We start from the raw sequence: 21,020 nt of genomic DNA, 5'->3' as shown, positions 1-21,020 counted from the left end.
CCCTCTTAACCTTCTCAGAGGTACTCAGGATAGGTTCCCCTGGCCTGGGCAGGGAAATTTGTCATCCTGTCCTAGACGGGGTTAAACTTCCCCTAAAGGACACAGTTCGTAGTCTGGGAGTTCTCCTGGATCCATCTCTACAATTATCATCTCAAGTAGATGCGATGGCCAGGAGTGCTTGGTACCAGCTTCGGCTGATACGCCAACTACGTCCCTGTCTGGACCGAAAGTACCTAGAAAATGTAGTACATGTGCTGGTAACCTCTTGTTTGGATTTCTGCAATGCGCTCTACATGGGGCTACCTTTGTATCAGGTTCGGAAACTTCAATTGATTCAAAATGCAGCAGCCAGATTAATTACGGGGACGGCGAGATCTGACCATATAACGCACGTCTTAAAATCTCTTCGCTGGCTGCCAATCCGTTTCCGGTCCCAATACAAAGTGTTGGTTATTACCTTTAAAGCACTAAATGGCTTGGGCCCGGGTTACTTGAGGGAACGCCTCTCCCTGCATAATCCACCCCACACTCTCAGGTCAACAGGAAAATTGGTACTGAGTCATCCAAGGGTGAGACTGGCGACTACCCAGCAAAGGGCTTTTACGGCAGTAGCGCCTTCTCTTTGGAACTCCTTACCCAAAGAGATCCGCCTTAGCGGAACGGTGGAAGCCTTTAAAAAGGCATTAAAAACTCACCTCTTCCTACAAGCCTACCCTCCCAATTCCTTGTAATAAAGTTTCCCTCCCTTTACTGTTTAATGATGTAGGTATTTATAATTGCAATTTTAATAATGTGGAATGTTTTTAGCCAATATTTGTGCAATTAATGGGCATTGATGTGTATTTTTAATATGTCATTTGTTTCATATTGTATTTACCTCTATACTGTACACCGCTTTGATCCTGGGAAAAGTGGTTTATAAATAAACAGTTTATTATTATTATATTATTCTCTTCTCCAGGCTAAACATCCCCAGCAGTTCCCTCAGAGGGCTTCATGGTTTCCAGACCCTTCACCATTTTAGTCGCTCTCCTTTGGACACATGGCTCCAGTTTCTCAATGTCCTTTTTGAATTGTTTTGCCCAGAACTGGACCCAGGATTATTCCAGGTGGGGCCTGACCAAAGCAGAATAGAGGGGCACTATACTTTCCCTTGATCTGACACTATACTTCTATTGATGCAGACTAAAACTGCGTTGACCTTTTTTGCTGCCGTATTGCACTGTTGACTCATGTTGACGTATGTCTGACAACTATCCCTCTTCTTTGGTAGAAGCCTTGCTACTGCCTTGTTCCTGGATGGATTGCTGGTTGTCTTGATCTCTGCCTGGGCTCTTGACGTTTCCTTGTGTTTACCTCTTTGGATCACTGTATCGGACCGGCTGCTGGTTCATGAAGGACCTGGACTGGATTAAACAACCACTGTGTTCTCTACAATCACCTTGGAGCTGAGCTAGTTCTCTTTCTCCTTGTTTAAGAAGCTTCAAGCTGGGAGTCTGGCTAGCTTCCCAAGGGCAAAACATGATAGGATTTACGAAAAGGTAGGATAGAGAAATAGGAGATGGAGATGAGGACGACATCTTCCTGCCACCAGCAAGGTAAGCCAAAAAGAGGGTTCTGGGACCCCACCCCAAGCAAGGAGCAACACCCACCAAGTAAGTTGGGCTGTTCTTTATTGTTGTGCACCCTTTTATGTGGAAACCTCTCAATTCTTTTACACAAACAACCTACCATGCAACCAAGCCCAACCAGCAAATCACTGTGAACACCCCCACCCCATCCTTCGTGGCACCCCTACCTAAAGGTGAATCCCTGAGCTGGTACAGTCCCAACCCTGGCAATGTTTACCATTGGTCTGAACAAGCAGATCTAAGCAGTTTTACAACTCAGAAGGGCCAAAGGGGAAGCTTCCCCAAGGAGACCCTACCTTTCCCAAAGAACAATGCATCCCACCCCACCGTCAGGACCCTTGTGGGGCAGGAGCAAATGAGGGCAGCTCGGTCGGTCAGTGTGTGTGTGTGTGGGGGGGGGGGGGTCCCAGGCATAGTGGCAGCCCAGTCCTTTGGCCACCCTCAGCGTGGCCTTGACCACCGGCAGGTGATGAGGTGGAGGGGATAGGCCTGCGTGTCGTTGAAAATAACGAAGATAGAGGGATCCCGGCTCTTGTCCACAGTGCTGTCGTAGCGGCGTTGAGTGGCATCTCCTTCCCGGAAGGGTGGTGCCCGCATGCCAGGCTCCCCCACCGTATAGTCCCCCACCAGGGTCAAGGTAACAAAGATGTACTTGTTGCCGTTGCTGCTGCAGGGCGAGTACTGGTCCTGAACAGAGATGAAAGCCTTACTGGCGAAGTAGACCCCGTTGCCGTAGCGCGTACCTGGCACCAAGGAAGGGAGAAAGAAAGGGGTGCCTGTTAGAATCATGGAGTTGGAAGAGACCCCTCAAAAGGGCCCTGATCCAATCCAACCCCATTCTGCCATGCAGGAACTCACAATCAAAGCATCCCCATTGACAGATTGCCATCCAGCCTCTGCTTAAAGACAGCCTCCAAAGAAAGAGACTCCACCGCGCTCCATTAAGGGAGTGTGTTCCACTGGCAAACAGTTCTTACTATCAGGAAATTCCTCCTAATGTTAAGGTGGAATCTCTTTTACTGGAGCTTGCATCCAGTGTTCTGTGTTCTAGTCTCTGGAGCAGCAGAAGAGAAGCTTGCTCCATCCTCAAAATGACATCCCTTGAAATATTTAAACAGGGCTTTCATATCACCTCTTAACCATCTCTTCTCCAGGCTAAACATATTCAGAGCTCATTCCCACTATTGTTTAAATCAGATTGTGTCGAATATCGATCCAGTTTAAACCACCATGGTTCCCACTTGGGAATGGATTTGGAATCGATTCCTAAGGGGGGGGGGGGGGGCATGGTTTTCCACCATTTAATCCGTGCCAAAAAGGAGCTGGGTTTTCCGGCTCCTTTTTGGGCTGAATCGATTTATTTGACAATAAATCGATTCAGCCCAGTGGGAACCCAGGGCGGATTCGAATCCACCCTGGCAGCCCCTCTCCGTCCTGACCGTGCCTCCCTCCTACCCATACCTCCTTCCTTCCTTCCTTCCTTCCTTCCTTCCTTCCTTCCTTCCTTCCTTCCTCCTCCTCCTTCCCTCCTCCTTTCCTTCCTTCCTCTCTTCCTCCTCCTCCTTCCCTCCTCCTTTCCTTCCTTCCTCTCCTCCTCCTCCTCTTCCCCTCCTGCCTGGGGGCTCCGGAGGTGGCGGGGGCAGTGGGGGCTGTCAGGGCTCCCTCCACCGCCTGCTTCGGCTCCCTTGCCTCCATCAGTTCTTCTTGCAGCCTGGAGGACAGCAGCAGCAGTGGCAGCGATGGTGGAGAAAGCTGCCGGCCGAGGGACTTTGGATGTGCCTCCATCCTGGACGTCATTGGAGGACAGACTAAGGCACGCCGGACAGAGGCACATTCAACGAGCCCCGGCTGGCACCCTTCTCCACCGCTGCTGCTGCTGCAACAAGAACAGATGGAGGCAAGGAAGCCGATGCAGGGTCGCCCCCAGGCAGGAGGGAAGGAGGAGGAGACGAAGGAGGGAAGGAAGGAAAGGAGGGGAGGAGGAGGGGAGAGGGAGGGAGGTAGGCATGGCAGGAGAGGCTAGGGAAGCCTCTCCTGCCATGTCAAAAAGAAGCCTGAAAGGAATCTTGAAATCGGCACAAACATAGTGGGAACCAATGTGTTTGCTGTACCAGTTTCAGGATTCAGTTCAGGAAGTGAATCTACAGGTCAGTGGGAACAGGCCCTTAGCTCCCTAAGTCTTTCCTCATAGGGCTTTATGGTTTCCAGACCCTTCACCATTTTGGTGGCCCTCCTTTGGACATGCTCCATCCTGGCTAAAGGAGCACAACAGACTAAGCACAACAAGGGACACTCGGACAACACGCATGAGCATTTGCACACAAGATCCCTGCCTCTGCTGTTCTGTCTGGATCCAACGCCTAACCACTCCTCATATTCCAAATGGTGCTCACCGTTCTTGCCACAGAAGCTGCGGTTGAAGCCGTGAAGGCAGATCTCTTGGGTGGACTCCTTCGTGGTGCCGTGGTACAGGACCCGTTCCACCTGCTGGTGCCCGCAGGCCTTCTCCATGGCAGCTTTCTTCAGCTGGTATTGCTGGTAGAGCAGCGGGTGTACCAGCTTCTCCACCTGCCACGCAGGACAGGCAGGGATGGATCAGGGCCCAAGCAGCCCCACAGCTGCTGTCCCCTCACCCAGCCCCCTTTTGTTCCTCTGGGGGCACCAGGAGCCAAGCCCTGGACTGAAGCCCCTGGAGGCCACAGAAAGGGCTCAAGCACTGACCAGCCCCTCAGAGAGAAAGGTCTTGGGCTGAGAGAGTGAGACCCTGAGAAACAGATGGAGAAGGATGGGGCCTCAGTGACAGCCTTGTCCCATGCCAGGACCACAGGACCCCCAACTCAGCACTTCCCTGGAGCCTCAGTGGGGGGGGGGGGCAAGGGATGTGTGTGTGGGGGTGCTCGGTTCCAGCCCAGCTGGTCACAACAAGAAAATATTTGGGGCCAGTGGGGCTCACAGAAGCTCCAGCCTGGGGGGAGGAAGGAAGGGTTACTGAGGCATACTCCACCCCATCTGAACCTCAGAGATCCCTGGCTGCCCTTTGGGGTAGGTGGTCTTGCAGCTGACCAGCTGATGGGCTAACAACTGCTTGACCTCATCTCCCAGCTCTCCAGTTCTAGGACCAAGGAGGGTACTTTTTGCAGGTGAAAGAGATGCCCCTCTCACGCTGTCCTGAACCCCCAGCCTCCCCTAGAAGGAACGGTGATGCCACCATCACAGCCCCAGTCCCCCAGGCCATCCAGCTGCATACCTTGACGAGGCAGATCTTGTTATGGAAGTGCTCCAGCGCGCAGTAGAAATTGCGGACGGTTTCTCGGAACTCCTCTGAGCCCTCGACCAGCGGCACCAACGTCGGAGCCTCCTCTGTCAATGTTGAGGGAACAAGGGGGTCTGCAAAGATGGGCAGGCATGTCAGAAATGTCAAAATTGAGCAGTTTGGGGAATCCCCAAAAGTTGTTTTGGTGCCAGACACTGGATAAGCTTAGCTGGCTGGAACTGAACGCAGCCAAGAGGCTGAAGCAGAGAAGCTTTCCAACCCCCAACAACGGAGTCCATTGTCCTCTAACCACTCATTGTAGGATTGGTACCCTGAAGAACTCACTCTGCACAGACTGTCCCTCATTCCCCAGCCTCAAGATCCCAAGCCAATGCACAAAAAAGGTAATACAAAGTTAACCATTTCTATGTCATCAAGAACTTGTTAACGTTTGGCCACGATGCTGGCAAGGACTCCAAAACCCATCTGCCAGGCAACAGAGGCCTAACTCAGGACAACCCTTATCACAGCCAGAGGCCAAAGTCAGAATAGGAGCTTGAGTTGCTCCATAGTGACCGCAAGGAGAGAAGATCCAGTGGCACAGTGGACAATTCGGCCACCACCCAGGTCCACTCAGGGGAAAACGAGAGTGTGGCCTGGCAGGGGCACCTACCTGGGGCAGCTATGGGTGGGGGCTCTGTGCGGCCAATGGGCAGCGTGCGCGCATTACCCAGATCGTATTCCTCCATCCGCTCAAAGTCGAAGGTGAAGGGTCGCCCGTCGAAGAAGACATCCAGCCGCTTGTGTCCTTGGCACCACGCCTGCTCCAGAAGGGCACTGGCCTGAGTAGAATATGGGGTGGGGGAATCCCGGCCAGAAGCCTCCCAGCGCACCCAGCAGGCCCCTCCAGAGCCCCCCGGCACCTCCGTTGTCCGCAGGAAACGGGAAACCAGCAGTGCAATGTCACGGGTGGCGCCCACAGGGTACTCCATGAAGCCGCGCACCGTGGCCACCGAGTCTGCCAATGAGATCCGCACCCCATGCCTCCGCTCCAAGTGGGTCAGATAGTCCAGGCACAAGGCAGGCAGTGAGCGCAAGGCCTGGTGGACCACCTCCTCCTCCCGCAGGTGTGCCCGCAGTGTGGCCTCCAGCTCCTGGACTAGGAGCTCCACGGCCGCCTCGGACTCTGTGCAGACCACCAGCTGAGCCGAATCACTCGCCTCCAGGGAGACACTCATGGCGGACCGGAGGGTGGCAGCCTCGGAGTCTGGACTGGGCACCTGCTCCCGCTGCCAGGAGAGCAGGGAGAGCTCGGTGGCCTGCCGGATCTCTTCCTCTTCCTGCCGGACGCTGTCCATGGACTGCTGGATGGCCAGCAGCAGCTCAGCCTCCTCGTCATTGGTGCTGTCTGCTGTGCCAGGCAGGGAACCTGCCTCAACTGTCTCTGGGTTCGGGGGGACACTGTCCTGCACCCCTTCTTTCTCAAGGGGAGCCACTGGTGCAGCTGTGTAGAGGTCCTCCTCTTCTCCCCCCGCCGGCACCGTCTCCCCTCCAGCAAGGCCTCCTTCCTCCGGGACAGCCACAGCCACATCGGGGGGCTGGAGGGCAGCCAAGAGGCCCCTGATCTCCGCTGCAAAGGAGGGGGAGATGGGGGACTACAGGGATGTGTTGGCAGGAGCCCCAGGAAAACAGACAAAGCAGGTTGACCAGGGGGCTGCCTGGGGGCAGGGAAGGGGTGGATCCACTGCAGTGGCTCACTTTGGGGCAAAGGAGCTCAAGCTGCATGCCCTGAATCCCAGTTCTGCAGCCCCCGGAACCCCCTGAAACCCTCTCCGCATTTCTTTCCAAATCGCTATCACACGCAGACATGCCACTGGGCTTTCTGTACTCCAAAGCTGCCACGCTCCACACAAACCCCCTTTGCTGAAGCTGGAAACCAGCCCAAAATGGCAAAGGGACCTTCAGGGCTATCTAGCTGAACTTCATGCCAGTGCAGGAATCTGCTGCTACAGGAACAGCACTGTCTGTGTGCCACAAAACCCCAACGTGAGGCTGTGAGTGTGGTCAAGGGGCACAAATGGCCCCCCACAGCTGCCCACCTCTAGCGTTGGGGACTGAATGTCCTTGAACGGAAAGGGGGAAGCAGAGGTGAGTACCCTCCATCTCACCATGCAGAGCAGGGGGTTAAGGGACCCCCAGGGACTCTTAAGGGAGCCAGAGAACTCATTCTGCCTCCCTCCGCCCCCCAACTTGCTCCTCTGTTCATTTTACCCATGTCGGCTCTGCTCTGCACACAGGTTGCATCCTCTGGGCCCTCTGACCACTGTGATCTGTGCGGGGAATCTCGTTGGCAACTCACGGCTAGTGGATCCCAAGACCTTTCCAGTTCATGCTGGGGACAAAAGGAGGAGAGGGGCAGAGAAGTGTTGTGTGCAGGACAGGCTCCCACCTCCCCCGGCTGTCCAGTGTAGCTTCACTGATACCCTGCTTCTTCCTTCCAGCTCAGCCCTGACTCTCCATTGCACCCAACCTCCCTTATGGAAAACCACCATGCTTTCCCCCATTTGAGGAAGAGGCCGCTTACCTGTGCCTCCAGTGGGGCCCAGCGCAGTTGCTCCAGCCCAACTGCGCAACGGAAGCGCGGCTCCAGGGCCCGGACGATGGCCTGGCCACGCTCCTCCAGCAGGAAGCGGATCACGCCGGGCAGCTGTTCCAGGACTACCGTCTGGGTATGCATAGCACTCAGCAAGCTCTGCAGCAAATCGGCCGCCGCTTGGCATGCTTGGGCTTCGCCACTAAGCTGCAAGGATGAAACAGAAAACACCGGCTGGGCGGTTCACTGAGTGCCTATGAATCATAGAATTGTAGAGTTGGAAGAGACCGCAAGGACCATCCAGTCCAACCACCTGCCATGCAGGAAATCCCAATCAAAGCATCCCCATTGACAAATGGCCATCCAGCCTCTCTTTAAAGACCTCAAAAGAAGGAGACTCCATCAAAATCTCTGAGGAAGGAATGTGTTCCACTGTCAAACAGCCCCTACTGTCAGGAAGGTCTTCCTAATGTTGAGCTGGAATCTCTTTTCCTGGAGCTTGCATCCATTGCTCCAGGTCCTGTTCTCTGGAGCAGCAGAAAACAAGCTTGTTCCCTCCTCAATATGACATCCCTTCAAGTATTTAAATAGAGCTATCATATCGCCTCTTAACCTTCTCTTCTCCAGGCTAAACATCCCCAGCTCCCTAAGTCATTCCTCATAGGACTTGATGGTTTCCAGACCCTTCACCATTTTAGTCGCTCTCCTTTGGACATGCTGCAGTTTCTCCACATCCTTTTTGAATTGTGGTGCCCAGAACTGGACACTGTTTTCCAGGTGAGACCTGAGCAAAGCAGAATAGAGTGGCCCTATTACTTCCCTTGATCTAGACACCATACTTCTATTGATGCAGCCTAAAATCGCATTCGCCTTGTTAGCTGCCGCATCGCACTGCTGACTCATGTTCAATGACCCTGCCACCAATTTGGGCAACCTTCCGGCAAGCACCAGAAGGACCTGCCTTCATTTTATAGGCAGGTTGGACAAAATTAGCTTCCAGGATTCTTCCCAAAGGCAGCAACAAGTAATTTTATCCATTTTATTCCCACTGCGAGACAATCTGAGAAAACCATGTTGTTCTCTTTGGAACATAATCTATGCAAACTTCACAGAAGTGCAAACTGACTGGCACAGAAAACAACCTTTTCTGCACAAGAAACAAAATTTTTTCTCTGGAAAGTAATATTTTGGTACAGAAATAGCAATTTATAAAGAATACGGGGCTTCTTGTGCTAAAAATGCTGTTTCCTGCACAAAACCACCAAGTGTGAATTTTGCTCTGACTAAATCCCAAACTGTGAAGGTTCTCGTCAGTCTAGGGTTCTTCCTATCAGGGTTCCTGAACATTTAACAAACGGGGTTGTTGGGTTTTTTTTTTTACCAATATTCGAATATTTTCAAGTATTCCATCTGCACTCAGAGTCTACAGATGGGGACCTGAACCCAAGTCTTGCAGCAGTTCCTAAACATAGGAGGAAGGCAAGACCCTCAGGACCTGATTAGGATGGAGGCTGAGTGGGCAGTTGGGGGGGAGGTCCTGCAGGGCGGTGGTACTGAACAGTCAAGCAGAGAGAAGGGCATGGGGCAGGGGCACTGCTGGAGGGCCAGACAGGATTGAGACAGGGAGAATTGCTCTGTGTTTAGTAGTGGAAGAAAGAGAAGGCACTCTTCACATGCTCATGTTCTCACTCCAGTCACGCCAGGGCAGAAGTCTGGTCCCTGAGCTCCAGCAGAGGAGAGAGGGACTGGGAGCATCCCAAAGGATGGCAGAGGAAGCATACAAAGCAAGAGGATGGATGGTGGGGGCAAGAGGTGGACACCCAGGGAGGGAGGCTGAGTGGGTATCCCTCCCTGCCCCCTTGTGCCCAGAAAAAGAGGGTGGCACCAGACCCGCATGACAAGGAGGTGATGCCATTAGGGACTGGACCCCTTACCCGCAAGCCGGTGATGTCCTCTCCCTCCAGGGGCAGTGGCGTGAGGTTGGCCATTCCAGCAAGGACCTCCTGGTGGTAGAGCTGCAGGAAGCGGAGCTGCGCAGGCTCCATGGCCACCACGGTCTCGTCCGGCACGCTGTCCCGCAGGAAGGCCTCCAGCTGCCCCACATTCTCCGGCTCCAGCCCTGCCAGAGTCAGACCCTCCAGGCGCTCCCCGTTCTCTGCCAGGCGCACCAGGCAACACCGCAGCTCTGCCTGCAGGTGGTCCCAGGAGGGGGAGGCCAGCGCCAGCAGGTGCCGCTCCGAGAGGGGCAGCAAGAAGTGGGTCAGGGCTGAGCGCAGGAGGGAAGTGGCCAGGCGGGCTGAGGGGGCAGTCAGGGCCACCACCACCACCCCACTTTCCTCGGGGGGCAGGTAGCAGGCCCCCACCTGCTGCTCCACCAGCATCTCCACCAAGCCCTGTTGGACATCCTCCCGCTGGAGGAACTTCAGTTCCCAGGAGGAGAAGGGCAGGCGCTCCCGGACCACCTCCCCCAAGGCCGCTCGGACATGCGCCTCCAGCCGGGTTTGGCCAATGGAGTCCCCGCCTGAGATGCACAGCCGAGGGCCCTCCAGCTGGAGGGAGCATTCCGGCACAGGGCCCCCCAGCTCTTGTAAGACAAGGCTGGACTGGAGCAGGCGCTGTGGGGCCTCTTCCGGGAGGGGGATGCAGATCACTGGAGGGGTCCCCTCATCCCTTGGCAAGGCTTCTCCTCCTCCTGGTTCTTCCACCTTCCCTTCTGTGGGCTCCAAGAAGTCATAGTAGGGACAGACGTCCAGACTGCCCCCCGAGAGCTGGTGGGGTCTTTGCAGCACTCTCTCTGCCACTGCAAGGCAAGGGAAGGGGAGAGTGAAGAAAAGCCTGGAGGAAATGGTACCCATCCCCAATATACCTCTGACGGACTGGCACCTTCTACTATCCCCGGCCCAGAAGCCAGAACTGGGAAATGCCACCTTGGAGCCTTTCCTGAAGTTGGCACAAGACCTTTGCAGGCACAATAAATAATAATAAAATGTATTTATATCCCGCCTCTCTACAAAAAGCAATTGGGGCGGCTTACAAGGTTAAAATATACCATCTGAACCCTCAACCCACCCACCCCCCTTAAAATACAATTAAACAGTGTGGAATTAAAAACATATACTAAAAAAACAATTCAATAAACTATGGTGAAGTCAGAGGTCAGCATTTGATGTTCCTTCTGATGGCCAGGGGACTATTCAGGAAAGGCCTGCCAAAAGAGATCCGTCTTTATAGCTCTTTTAAAGCTGTTCAGAGTGGTAATATGACGGATCTCGTCCGGCAGCCATTCCACAATCTGGGAGCAACAGCTGAGAAGGTCCTCTGGGTCTAAGTGTGTGGGGAGGATTATATGGAAGGAGGCATCCCAAAGATAGGTTGGACCCAAGCCATTGAGGGCTTTCAAGGTGATAACCAACACCTTGTACTGGTGGACTTGAGTCCATGCCATCAGATGCATGCTGACCCCGAGATAGGAAAGGGCTTACCTTGGACCACCAGACCTTCCCCATCCACCCCGGGTTGGCACATAAATAAAATAATAATAATAACATTTTTATTCCTATCCTGCTTTTTGCCAGGCACTCAAAGCGGCGTACAACAAGTTAAAGTGCATCCATATATACATAATGCCCCCCTTAAAACAAGATTAAACAGTGTAAGATTAAAACTACATATTAAAATCTGACTAATCCAAATAATAATCATCATGGGCAGAGTTCAATAGATGGGAGTTTTATTCTCGGCTGAGTATTTTATTCCAGGAAGGCCTGTCGGAAGAGATCAGTAGCCAGGCTAATGGTCCATCCCAGAAGAGGAGGGTAAGGATCAGAAGGTTTTATAGGCCAGATGCTCACTGACCCCAAGGGACAAAAGGTGGGCACTCCCACCCCAGTGCATGGAAGGGATCATGGGGCAACCCCACAGCGACAGACATTTCCCCCCAAACAAATGAACCTCCTTGAAGGAAAAGGCCCCCATCACTCCAGACACTGTTTCCCAGAGAGGATGGAGACCCAACTGAGGTCAATGTCCATTCCCTGGGGACACTTTAGAAGTTGATTCCTGTCCCGGCACCAGAGGGCTGGATTAGGTGGCCCCTGGGATGCCCTCCAGCTCTCCAGTTCTGAGGTAGGGCTGGAAACATGCCCTATGAGGAGCGACTTAGAGAGCTGGGTATGTTTTGCCTGGAGAAAAGAAGGTTAAGGGGTGATAGGATAGCCCTGTTTAGGTATTTGAAGGGATGTCACACTGAGGATGGAGCAAGTTTGTTTTCTACTGCTCCAGAGAAAAGGACACAATGCAGCAATGGATGCAAGCTCCAGGAAAAAAGATTCCACGTAAACATCAGGGAGAACTGCCTGACAATAAGAGCTGCTCAGAGTGGAAGATGCCGCCTTGGAGGCTGATGGAGTCTCCTTCTTTAGGGGCTGTTTTTAAACAGAGTCTGGATGGCCATCTGTCAGGGATGCTTTGACTGAGAGTTCCTGCATGGCAGAAGGGGGTTGGACTGGATGGACCTTGGGGTCCCTTCCAACTCTACGATTCTATGAAATGAAGGGCAAGGCAGCTGCCCCCTTTGCCCCTTCTTCCCAAACAGGGCCCTCCTGGAAGAGGCCAAGAATCCCATTCCAGGGTCACTCCCTCTGGTTCAGCAAACAGCCGCATTCCTGGCATGCTTGGCTTTGCTTTCTGTTTCACCAAGAACCATTAACCCACATGTTTTATTGAACCATTACTATGTATTCTATATGTATTATCCTATTATTTCTCAGATTGTACGCCAGAGGCAGGTTTACTCTTATATATTTATTGTTTTATGTACAGTGCTGTGCAAATCTACAGCGCTATATAAATAAAGAATAATAATAATAAAGAATAATAACAACACTCATCCCAGCCGGATTAACCAGCCAGTCCACTAAAGGCCCAGATCCACACCTGGAGGGAAGAGACAACCGGCCGGATCAGGACCTGCACCCACCTCCTAACCCCCTTCTTCCCTAGAGACAGACTCGGGGGCAGCGAGGCAGCAAAAAACCCACCGAGCCTCCCTCATGCCAACTATCAAGCCCGATTCCTTTGACCTGGGGTGCTGGGGACACCCCGAATGCAAGGATGCTACTGTCATATTGAGGATGGAGCAAGCTTGCTTTTTGCTGCTCCAGAGAATAAGATCCAGAGCAATGGGTTCAAACTGCAGGAAAAGAGATTCCAGCTCAACACTGGGAGGAACTTCCTGATTGTAAGAGCTGTTGGTCAATGGAACATATTCCTTTGGAGATTTCAGTGGGGTCTCCTTCTTTGGTGGTCTTTAAGCTGAGGCTGGATGGCCATTTATAGGAAGTGCTTGGCTTGAGAGTTCCTGCATGGCAGAATGGTATTGGACTGGATCAGGCCCTTGGGGTCTCTTCCAATTCTATGACTCTGTTAGATGTGGCTACTTCTGGCCTATTAATTCAACCAAACTAGGAGGTAGATTGGAAAGAGAAACAGCAGAACTGGAATTCATCCACAAACTATCTTCCCTCAGCAACGAATTGGACAAAGGCAATGGCTTCCTGACTTCCACACTATCGGACCCCATCCTCATGACCCCTACGTCCATCCATTCCCCTCCCCACAGGCCAGTCCCATTGCAAACCTGGACCTGCCAGTACATCTCCAGGCACCAAAACCAGTTTCCTATGCCTTTGTGCGACCATAATTAAAACTGGACCTGCAACTTCATTTCCATACACAAAGCCCTTGTAATTTGTACTGACGTCTTTGCATACCAATGGCATATATAGGTCTGTGCCTGGCCTCCACTCCACCAAATGCATCTGAGGAAATAGGCTGAAGTCTACAAAAGAAGCTCATGCTGCCAATTTCTTTCTTTCAGTTAGTCTCAAAGATTGTTTTCTGCTGCTCCAGACTATTATTATTATTATTATTATTATTACTCTTTATTTATATAGCGCTGTAGATTTGCACAGCGCTGTACATAAAACAATAAATATATAAGCGTAAGCCTGCCTCTGGCGTACAATCTAAGAAATAGTAGGATAATACATATAAAATACATAGCAATACAGGAAATGGTTCAATAAAACAGGCAACAAAAGACTAGAACATGGAACAATGGATGCAAGCTATGGTAAAAGAGATTCCAGCTCAACATTAGGACAAACTTCCTGAGAGTAAGGGCTGTGGAAGACACTCCTTCCTCAAAGTGAAGTGGAGTCTCCTTCCTTGGAAGTCTTTAAACAGGGGCTGGATGGCCATCTGTCAATGGGGATGACTTGACGGAGAGTTCCTGCATGGCAGAAGGGGGTTGGACTGGATGGCCCTTGAGGATATCTTCCAACTTTAGGATTCTGTGATCTCTCCACATACTAAACTACTGTTGTTGTGTGCCTTCAAGTCATTTCCAACATATGGCAACCTTAAGGCAAATCTGATAATGGGTGTGTGTGTGTTCATGGACGAGCCAGGACTCAAGCCCTGTTCTCCAGAGTCGTAGTCCAATGCTCAAACCACACTGGCTTCTGAGAGGCTCTAAATGCATGAAGGCACCAAGTCTGGTCTTGGAAGCTAAGCAGGGTCAGCCCCAGTTAGTACTTGGATGGGGGGACCCCTGTAGGCTGTATTTTGGAAGAAAGGGCTGGCAAAAGCACCTCTGAGGATTCCTTGCCTAAGAAAATCCTATGAACCGCATGGGGTCGTCACAAGTCAACAGGCAACTTGAAGGCACACATGCACAACCTAAACTGTTTCTGTCTGTGGGCTTTGTGATACCAATCCACCAAAAGGATCAGAGAGTCACCAAACTGGTGCGTCTTCCAAGAAGGCCAGAAAACAAACTACAACAGGAAGGTTTCGGACCTGACTTGGCAAGTGCTTCAGGGACCTGTGGGACAAGCACTTTTGATTTCTGCAGTGCTCTTTTCTGACTCAAGAACATCCATTTAAAAATCAGTGTTGAACATGTCAGGGATTTGAAGGGTTAAAACACAGCACACAGGGAAATGCTTGATGTGTGTGTGTTTGGCCATGAGCATTCAGCAGAATGGCAAGGTTGATCAGCACAGCTGAAGCTCATTGGCTCAAGGACACTTCAGTGGCCAAGTGCACATAGCCATGGCTGATGAAACCATGTGTCTGGATTGCACAGGAGACACATGACATGGCTACACACCTGAACTCACTGGGTTTGGGAGACCACATGGTCTGGAGACTATATAAGCCCAGGGGTTGCAAGGGATAGCTTGTGGGTTTGTAGAAGGAGTAGGATTGGTATGGTTTGGAGTTTTAGAGATCTGGTTTTGTATTATAGCACTGTGAATAAAGAGCACTTTGGGAGACTTAGTTTCTCTGGTGGTTTATCAGAAGAAGCTATAGCACCGGTTTGCTCTGTGTCCCCGGAGGTTCCTGCATTGCTACAGTTCCTGGAAGACATCCAGTTGCTGTCATCCCAAATTGGACTTTGAAGCCACACTTCGGCTTCTGGAAATTGCCAGCTCTGCTCCAAGGGTCTGATTTAACCCCAGGACTCGTGGAGTTGCTGACTGACAGTGGTTGTTGGACCCCAGCAGTTGCGCTGACAGAACAAACCAGCCCATGGGAAATGGCTGCCATGCCTTTGGTCAAGGTCTGACCTATCTCTGCCCCAACAAAAGCATAGTGTGGGACAGAGGGAGGATGCCATGCAGAGGCCACTGACCCCAGGAGGGCCCTGAAAAGAGCTTGACCAGGCGGCAAAGAGCGGCTGATGCACTGTCATGCCAGGGATGCAGTGCCAGATCTGGGAGAGGGACATTTTGCAGTCTTCACAGAGGGGTCCACCTGGGACCCCAGCAATGTCCGCTCTGCTTGGAGCAAAAGAACAAGGAGCGGGTCTGTCTAAGCTGCTTACCTGCCCAGTCCTGGAAAGAGATGACCGCCATGGTGGCCCCTGGGAGGATCCTGACCGCCCGTACATCTCCTCCGCCACTCCGCTTGCTCTCGAAGTAGAGCTCCAGCAGGTCTTCGCGCAGCCGCTCTCCGCCGTGACTCTGCACCAGGAGGCTGTCCGTTTGCTCCAGCCAGTCCAGGGTCAGCGGGGCCCCGTCCAGCGGCCGGCTTTTCACATGCTCCACCAAGGCCAGGAACTCTGGTGGGGCAAATGAGGGGGATGGCATCAAGAGGGCACCTCTGACTACACCAAGGGAGACCTGGACACCCCACCCTCTGGGTGCCCTATGCTCCCATCATCCCCACACAGCGGCATCCTCCCTGGAAAGGGACTCTGCTTCTGCAGATGGGTTGCATTACCACAAGAGGCAAATCCGGCGGGAGCGCATGAAGCAGGGCCTTTTCGGTGCCTGCTCCCTGACTGCAGAACTCCCTTCTCAGGGAGCTAAGCCTAGGGATTTTTAATTCTTTTAAACACTCTATTGCAAACATTTTTAATTTGTGATCTCAGGAAGCCACCTCAAGTCCCACCCTGGGAGAAAGGCGGCATATAAACGAAGTAAAACAAATAAATGGACTGGCCAAACCCAAAGAGTGCTCAGCACTGGCTCCATTATCTTGGAGAGAAGTGACCAGTGGGGTGTCCAGTGAGGTTCTGTCCTGGGCCCAGTTTCTAGTCAATATCTTTATTAATGACTTGGATTAAATTTGCAGAAGACACCAAATTAGGAGGAGTTTCTGGATGCAGGGAGCTGGCTCCTTGCCCACTCCACCTGCGTTGCTCACAGCCAGTTCCCCAGCTGCCCAGAGAACGAAGAAGAGGAGGAAGGGAGAGACAAAGGACCACATGGTCCCAAAGGGGTTTTAAAGGCTACTCAAGGAATGTTCTTGAATCTCCCAGTCCTACTCTCTGATTGGTCAGTTAGACCTTACATCAGCTATGATGTCACAGCTCATTAGCATGTGATGTCAGCCCTCATTAGCATGTACCTCCCCCCAGATTAACCCTTTGTGGTTCAGGAGAAGTCCCCAAATGACTGGAGGGCCCAGTCATTACACTCCTATTCTCTGGAGCAGCAGAAAACAAGCTTGCTCCATGCTCAATGTCCAGTTCTGGACACTACAGTTTAAAAAGGATGTTGAGAAGCTGCAGCCATGTATCCAAAGAAGGGTGACTAAAATGGTGAAGGGTTTGGAAACCATGAAGCCCTATGAGGAAAGACTGAGGGAGCTGGGGATGTTTAGCCTGGAGAAGAGAAGGTTAAGAGGGGATAGGATAGGGGTGTCATATTGAGGAGGGAGCAAGCTTGTTTTCTGATGCCCCAGAGAATAGGACATTGGACAATGGATTCTAACAACAGAAAAAGAGATTCCACCTAAATGTCAGGAGAAACGTTTGGACAGAGCTGTTTGCTGCCTTGCAGAGTCTGCTTCTTTTGAGGTTTTTAAACAGAGTCTGGATGGCTATTTGTTTGGGGTGCTTTGATTGTGAGTTCCTGCATGGCAGAAGGGGGCTGGACTGGCTGGCCCTTGGAAGTCCCTTCCAACTCTACGATTCCACAGACCCCCCCCCCAGGTGTGTCTTGGAGCATTGGGGGGGCACTCACCCACCCTGGATTGCCCCCACAGTGCCAGGGAAGGGTCCCTTGCCCCTCCTTACCTTTGCGGCTGAGTGGCCCCTGCAGCTGCACCAGGGCCTGGTCCCCGGCGGGGCTCCGGAAGAGAGCGTAGTCGCCCCGATCGCAGCGCAGCATGTGCTCCACGTAGAGCTCCACCAGGTCCTGGCTGCTGTGGGGGCTCAGGCCCTGCAGGACCACCTTCCCATAATCCCGAGGGGCTGCCGGATGGACCTCCAGGTGGGCGCCTTGCAGGACATGCTCAGCTCTGGAGAGGACCCTCTCTGCATCTGGAAGGGGGAGAATGAGGGGGAGAGTGTGAAGTCACCCCTTCAAATAGCAATAGCAATTCCATTTCTATACCGCTTACCAGTGAACTCAACACTCTCTAAGTCAGTGGTTCTCAGTCTTCCTAATGCTGCGACCCTTTAATACAGATACTCATTTTGTGGTGACCTGCAACCATAAAATTATTTTCTTCTTGGTTGCTAAGACCATTGGAAATATGTGTTTTCCAATGGCCTTAGGTGACCCCTGTGAAAGGGACGTTTGACCCCCAAAGGGGTGACGACCCACAGCTTGAGAACCGCTGCTCTAAGTGGTTTACAATCTGTAAGCCAATTGCCCCCAATAAGCTGGGTCCTCATTTTACTGACCTACGAAAGGATGAAAGGCTGAGTGGACCTTGGAGCCCTGCCTGAGATCGAATTCAGAACCCTGTGGCTGCAGGACCAGCATTTAACCACTGTGCCTCCTCAAAAATCAGGAGAAGTGGATAAACTAGCATTCCCCCCACAGTCCTCCCCATGGACCACCAGCATACCCCCCCCCCCACAATCCTCCCACACCAATCTGGACTTTGGGGAAAGGATGCAACAGGGGCTCTGCGGGACAGCTCCAGGGCCCTGATCCACACAAGTCCCAAGCCAAACAGGTGGGGGATCGGTCAAGAGGAAGCCAAGTCACAAATCCCCCAAAACCATGGCGCAGTGATGACCCCATCTCCCTAAATGAGCTTGCCTGGGTTCCAAGCTCTTCAGGGGAAGGCTTTCCCTTGGTCCCACCGCCATCCCAGGCATCTCTGGGGCGGACAAGGCAGGCAGGGCCTTCTTGGTGGCCGCTCCCAACCTCTGGGAGTCCTTGCCACAGGAGGCCGGGTGGCCCTCATGGCCTTTCCGCTGGCAGGGAAATACAGTGGGCCCTCCACATTTGCTGGGGTTAGGGGCAAAAGGCCCCTGGGAAAGTGGGAAAACACACACTTGTAAATAACTTATAGTGGGATTTTTGGACTAAATGGCCGTGTTCTGGAAGAGTTTGTTGCTGACGTTTCGCCAGCATCTGTGGCTATTGGCATCTTCAGAGAATGTTGGCAAAACATCAGGAACAAACTCTTCTAGAACATGGCCTCCTAGCCTGAGAAACCCACAAAAAGCTATGGCTGTCAGCCGTGAAAGCCCTTGACTTCACACATGCAAGTATTTGTCTTGTTGTTGCATGCCTTCACGCCCTTTTGGGCTTATGTTGACCCTAAGGCTAACCTATCATGGGGCTTTCTTGGCAAGTTTCTTCAGAGGGGGTTGCCATGGCCATCCTCCAAGGCTGAGAGAGTGTGACTTGCCTAAGATCACACAGTGGGTTTACATGGCTGAGCCCCGAAAATTCGAACCCCGGTCTCTGGAGTTATAGTCCAATGACCAAACCACTACGCCAGGCTGGTTCCCTGTTAGCTGCCCTCAAGTGGGCCTGGTCCAACGGTGACCCTGTGGACGGCAGACCCCTGAGACCCCCCTCCGCCCTCCAGCCCTTGGATGGAGCCTGGCCTGGGGTCTCCCTCTCTCCCTCCTCCACTTTCCCAACATTAGTGCTTTCCTATAGGTTTTCCCAGCATTATTGTTTTCCGTAGGCATTTGGTGGAGAAGTAGACCGAAGTCTAGGGAAGCTCATGCTGCCAACTTTGTTCTTTCGGCGAGTCTCAAAGGTCCTACAAAACCTCTCTACATGCCAAAAGAAGTTGGCAGCAGGAGCTTTTGTGGATTAAAGTCTACTGCTGGCCCTCCACATTTGCAGCTTTGACTTCTGTGGATTTGATTAGTATGATGTCCTCTCTAGGAATCTCTAGGTCCTCCAGGGCAACTCTGCCGGAAGCTGGCCATAGAGTTGTGCAGAGAACCTAGATGTTCCTAGAGAGCCCTTCTCTGGGCATTTGTAGGTCCTCCAGCATGATTCAATGATCAGCCACTGGCAGATGTTGACCATAGAGTTGCACTGGAGGACCCATAGCAGTGATTCCCAAACTCTGGTCCTCCAGGTCTTTGGACTTCAGATCCCAGAAGGCTTAGCCATCTTGGCCAATGGTCTGGGATTCTGGGAGGTGAAGTCCAAAACACCTGGAGGACCAGTGCTTGGGAATCACTGGCTTAGACGTTCCTAGGGAAAACACTTCTCTAGGCCTTTGGAGCTCCTCCAGCATCAGTCTATGATCAATTTCTGGCAGATGTTGACCACAGAGTTGCTCTGGGGACCTGGAGATGCCTAGAGAGGTAGTCTCTCAGGCAAAAGGAAGCGTGTGACGACGTCCAAAGGCTTCATGGCTGGCATCCATAGGGTTTTTGTGGGTTTTTTGGGTTATGTGAATGCCATGTTCTAGAAGAGATTATTCCTGATGTTTCGCCTGCATCTGAGGTTGGCATCGTCAGAGAACGCTGCCATGGAAGAGAGTGGGGTACTGTGTGGCCCTTGGCTGAGAGGAAGCGATGTCCATGTTAGTCTATGCCAGTGGTTCCCAACCTGTGGGTCGGGACCCTTCTTTCATGGAAAACACCTATTTAACTACAGTTATGAAGTAGCAACAACCATCATCTCATGGAAGAGGAAGTGTAGTATTCGAGGGCCTTGTCCTGTTGCTGAGGGGCAGGGTCTCTCTGGCCCTGAGCGGTGGGCATCTGCCTTGGCTGGGCCTCGATTGTGGGCTTTGCTCAGTGTCAGGGTTTCTCCTTCGCTGCGGAAGTGGATGTCAATGGCTTCCCTGGGCTCTTGGCAGCTCTTCAAGCAGCCTTTGATGCCCCGGGGGGGGGGGGGCGCGTGGCTTTCCTGGCTCTCCTGCCCCTGGATCCGCCTTCGGAGGCTGCCTGGGCGACTCCTTGGAGGCCTTCCCTTTGGAGGCTGCTTGTCTTCTCTCCTCCGGGTCTGAAGGTACGTCTCTTGCTCTCCACTGCCTTCCGGGGCAGCTTCCTCTGAAGAGGCCCAAGATGAGCTCCCCAAGCCCCCCAGGAAGAGCCTCCTCCTCCAAGCCAAGAGGGCTCCTGGACTGGCGCTTCCGCTCCCCGAAAGGCCCCCGAGGAAGGAGGCCGAGCTCCAGGGAAGGCTCAGGGGGCATCCGCACTGGAGGGAAACCCCGCTTTGGCCCCGCTTCCGCTCCGCCGGGCTCAAGGCCACTCCAGCTCCCAGAATTCCATAGCCTTGAGCCAGAATGCTGAAACGCGGGGCCGACAAGCCCCTTGGCAGCGGAGGCTCCTCGGCCTCCATCCCAGCCAGCCCTGCCTGGAACCCACCTTCCGGGCGTCGAAAGGCCAGCCTGGCGCGGCTCCCGCTCCGCCGCCAGCTCTCGAGGGGGCCCCCGCCCGACCGACGCCGGTTCTCGAAGTAGAGCACCAGCAGCTCCGAGGGCAGCTCCGGGGGGACCCCCGAGACCCCCAGCCAGCCCTCCCCCGCCGGAGCCCCCTCGGCCATCCCTCCTCAGCCCCTTCGCTCCGGGAGCGAAAGCGAAAGCGAAAGCGAACGCGAACACGAAAGCGAGAGCCAGCCAGGGAGGGAGGGAGGGGCCTCTGGGCCCAAGGGGGAGGGGCCTCTGGGCCTTGGCCCCGCCTCAGCCCCGCCCCCTGGACGAGAGGAAAGCCCACTGGGAGGGAAGGACTACAAGGCCCAGCAGCCTCTGCGGAAGGGACAGCCCCCCGCGCCCCCTCCCTCCCTCCCTCCCTCCCTCGGCCCCCCTGGAGGAG

General features: G+C 53.2%; 1 protein-coding gene across 3 annotated transcripts; it reads right to left on the bottom strand.

The window, feature by feature from the left end:
- Positions 1 to 1,656: 1,656 nt before the first annotated feature.
- Positions 1,657 to 20,757, bottom strand: PARP10 (poly(ADP-ribose) polymerase family member 10). Of its 3 annotated transcripts, none has more exons than XM_089518225.1 (10): positions 20,574 to 20,757; positions 17,067 to 17,312; positions 15,369 to 15,605; positions 9,412 to 10,277; positions 7,469 to 7,684; positions 7,156 to 7,276; positions 5,558 to 6,514; positions 4,879 to 5,018; positions 4,025 to 4,199; positions 1,657 to 2,374 (listed from the first exon to the last, which is right to left on the bottom strand). In XM_089518225.1, the coding sequence occupies exons 1-10, from the start codon at positions 20,749 to 20,751 to the stop codon at positions 2,073 to 2,075; spliced, it is 3,438 nt and encodes a 1,145-aa protein (XP_089374351.1). In that variant the 5' UTR covers positions 20,752 to 20,757; the 3' UTR covers positions 1,657 to 2,072. The 3 variants fall into 3 exon arrangements, with proteins under 3 accessions (XP_089374351.1, XP_089374352.1, XP_089374353.1); XM_089518226.1 differs by having other exon boundaries at positions 4,025 to 4,190; XM_089518227.1 differs by lacking the exons at positions 1,657 to 2,374; positions 4,025 to 4,199 and adding an exon at positions 4,224 to 4,395.
- Between the last annotated feature and the right edge of the window lie 263 nt (positions 20,758 to 21,020).

This window comes from Sceloporus occidentalis, unplaced genomic scaffold (genome assembly GCF_023333645.1).
Source record: "Sceloporus occidentalis isolate IW3139 unplaced genomic scaffold, rSceOcc1.0.p SCAF_3, whole genome shotgun sequence".
In the NCBI taxonomy this organism is placed as follows: domain Eukaryota; kingdom Metazoa; phylum Chordata; class Lepidosauria; order Squamata; family Phrynosomatidae; genus Sceloporus; species Sceloporus occidentalis.
This window is presented reverse-complemented; position numbering and strand designations above follow the sequence as displayed.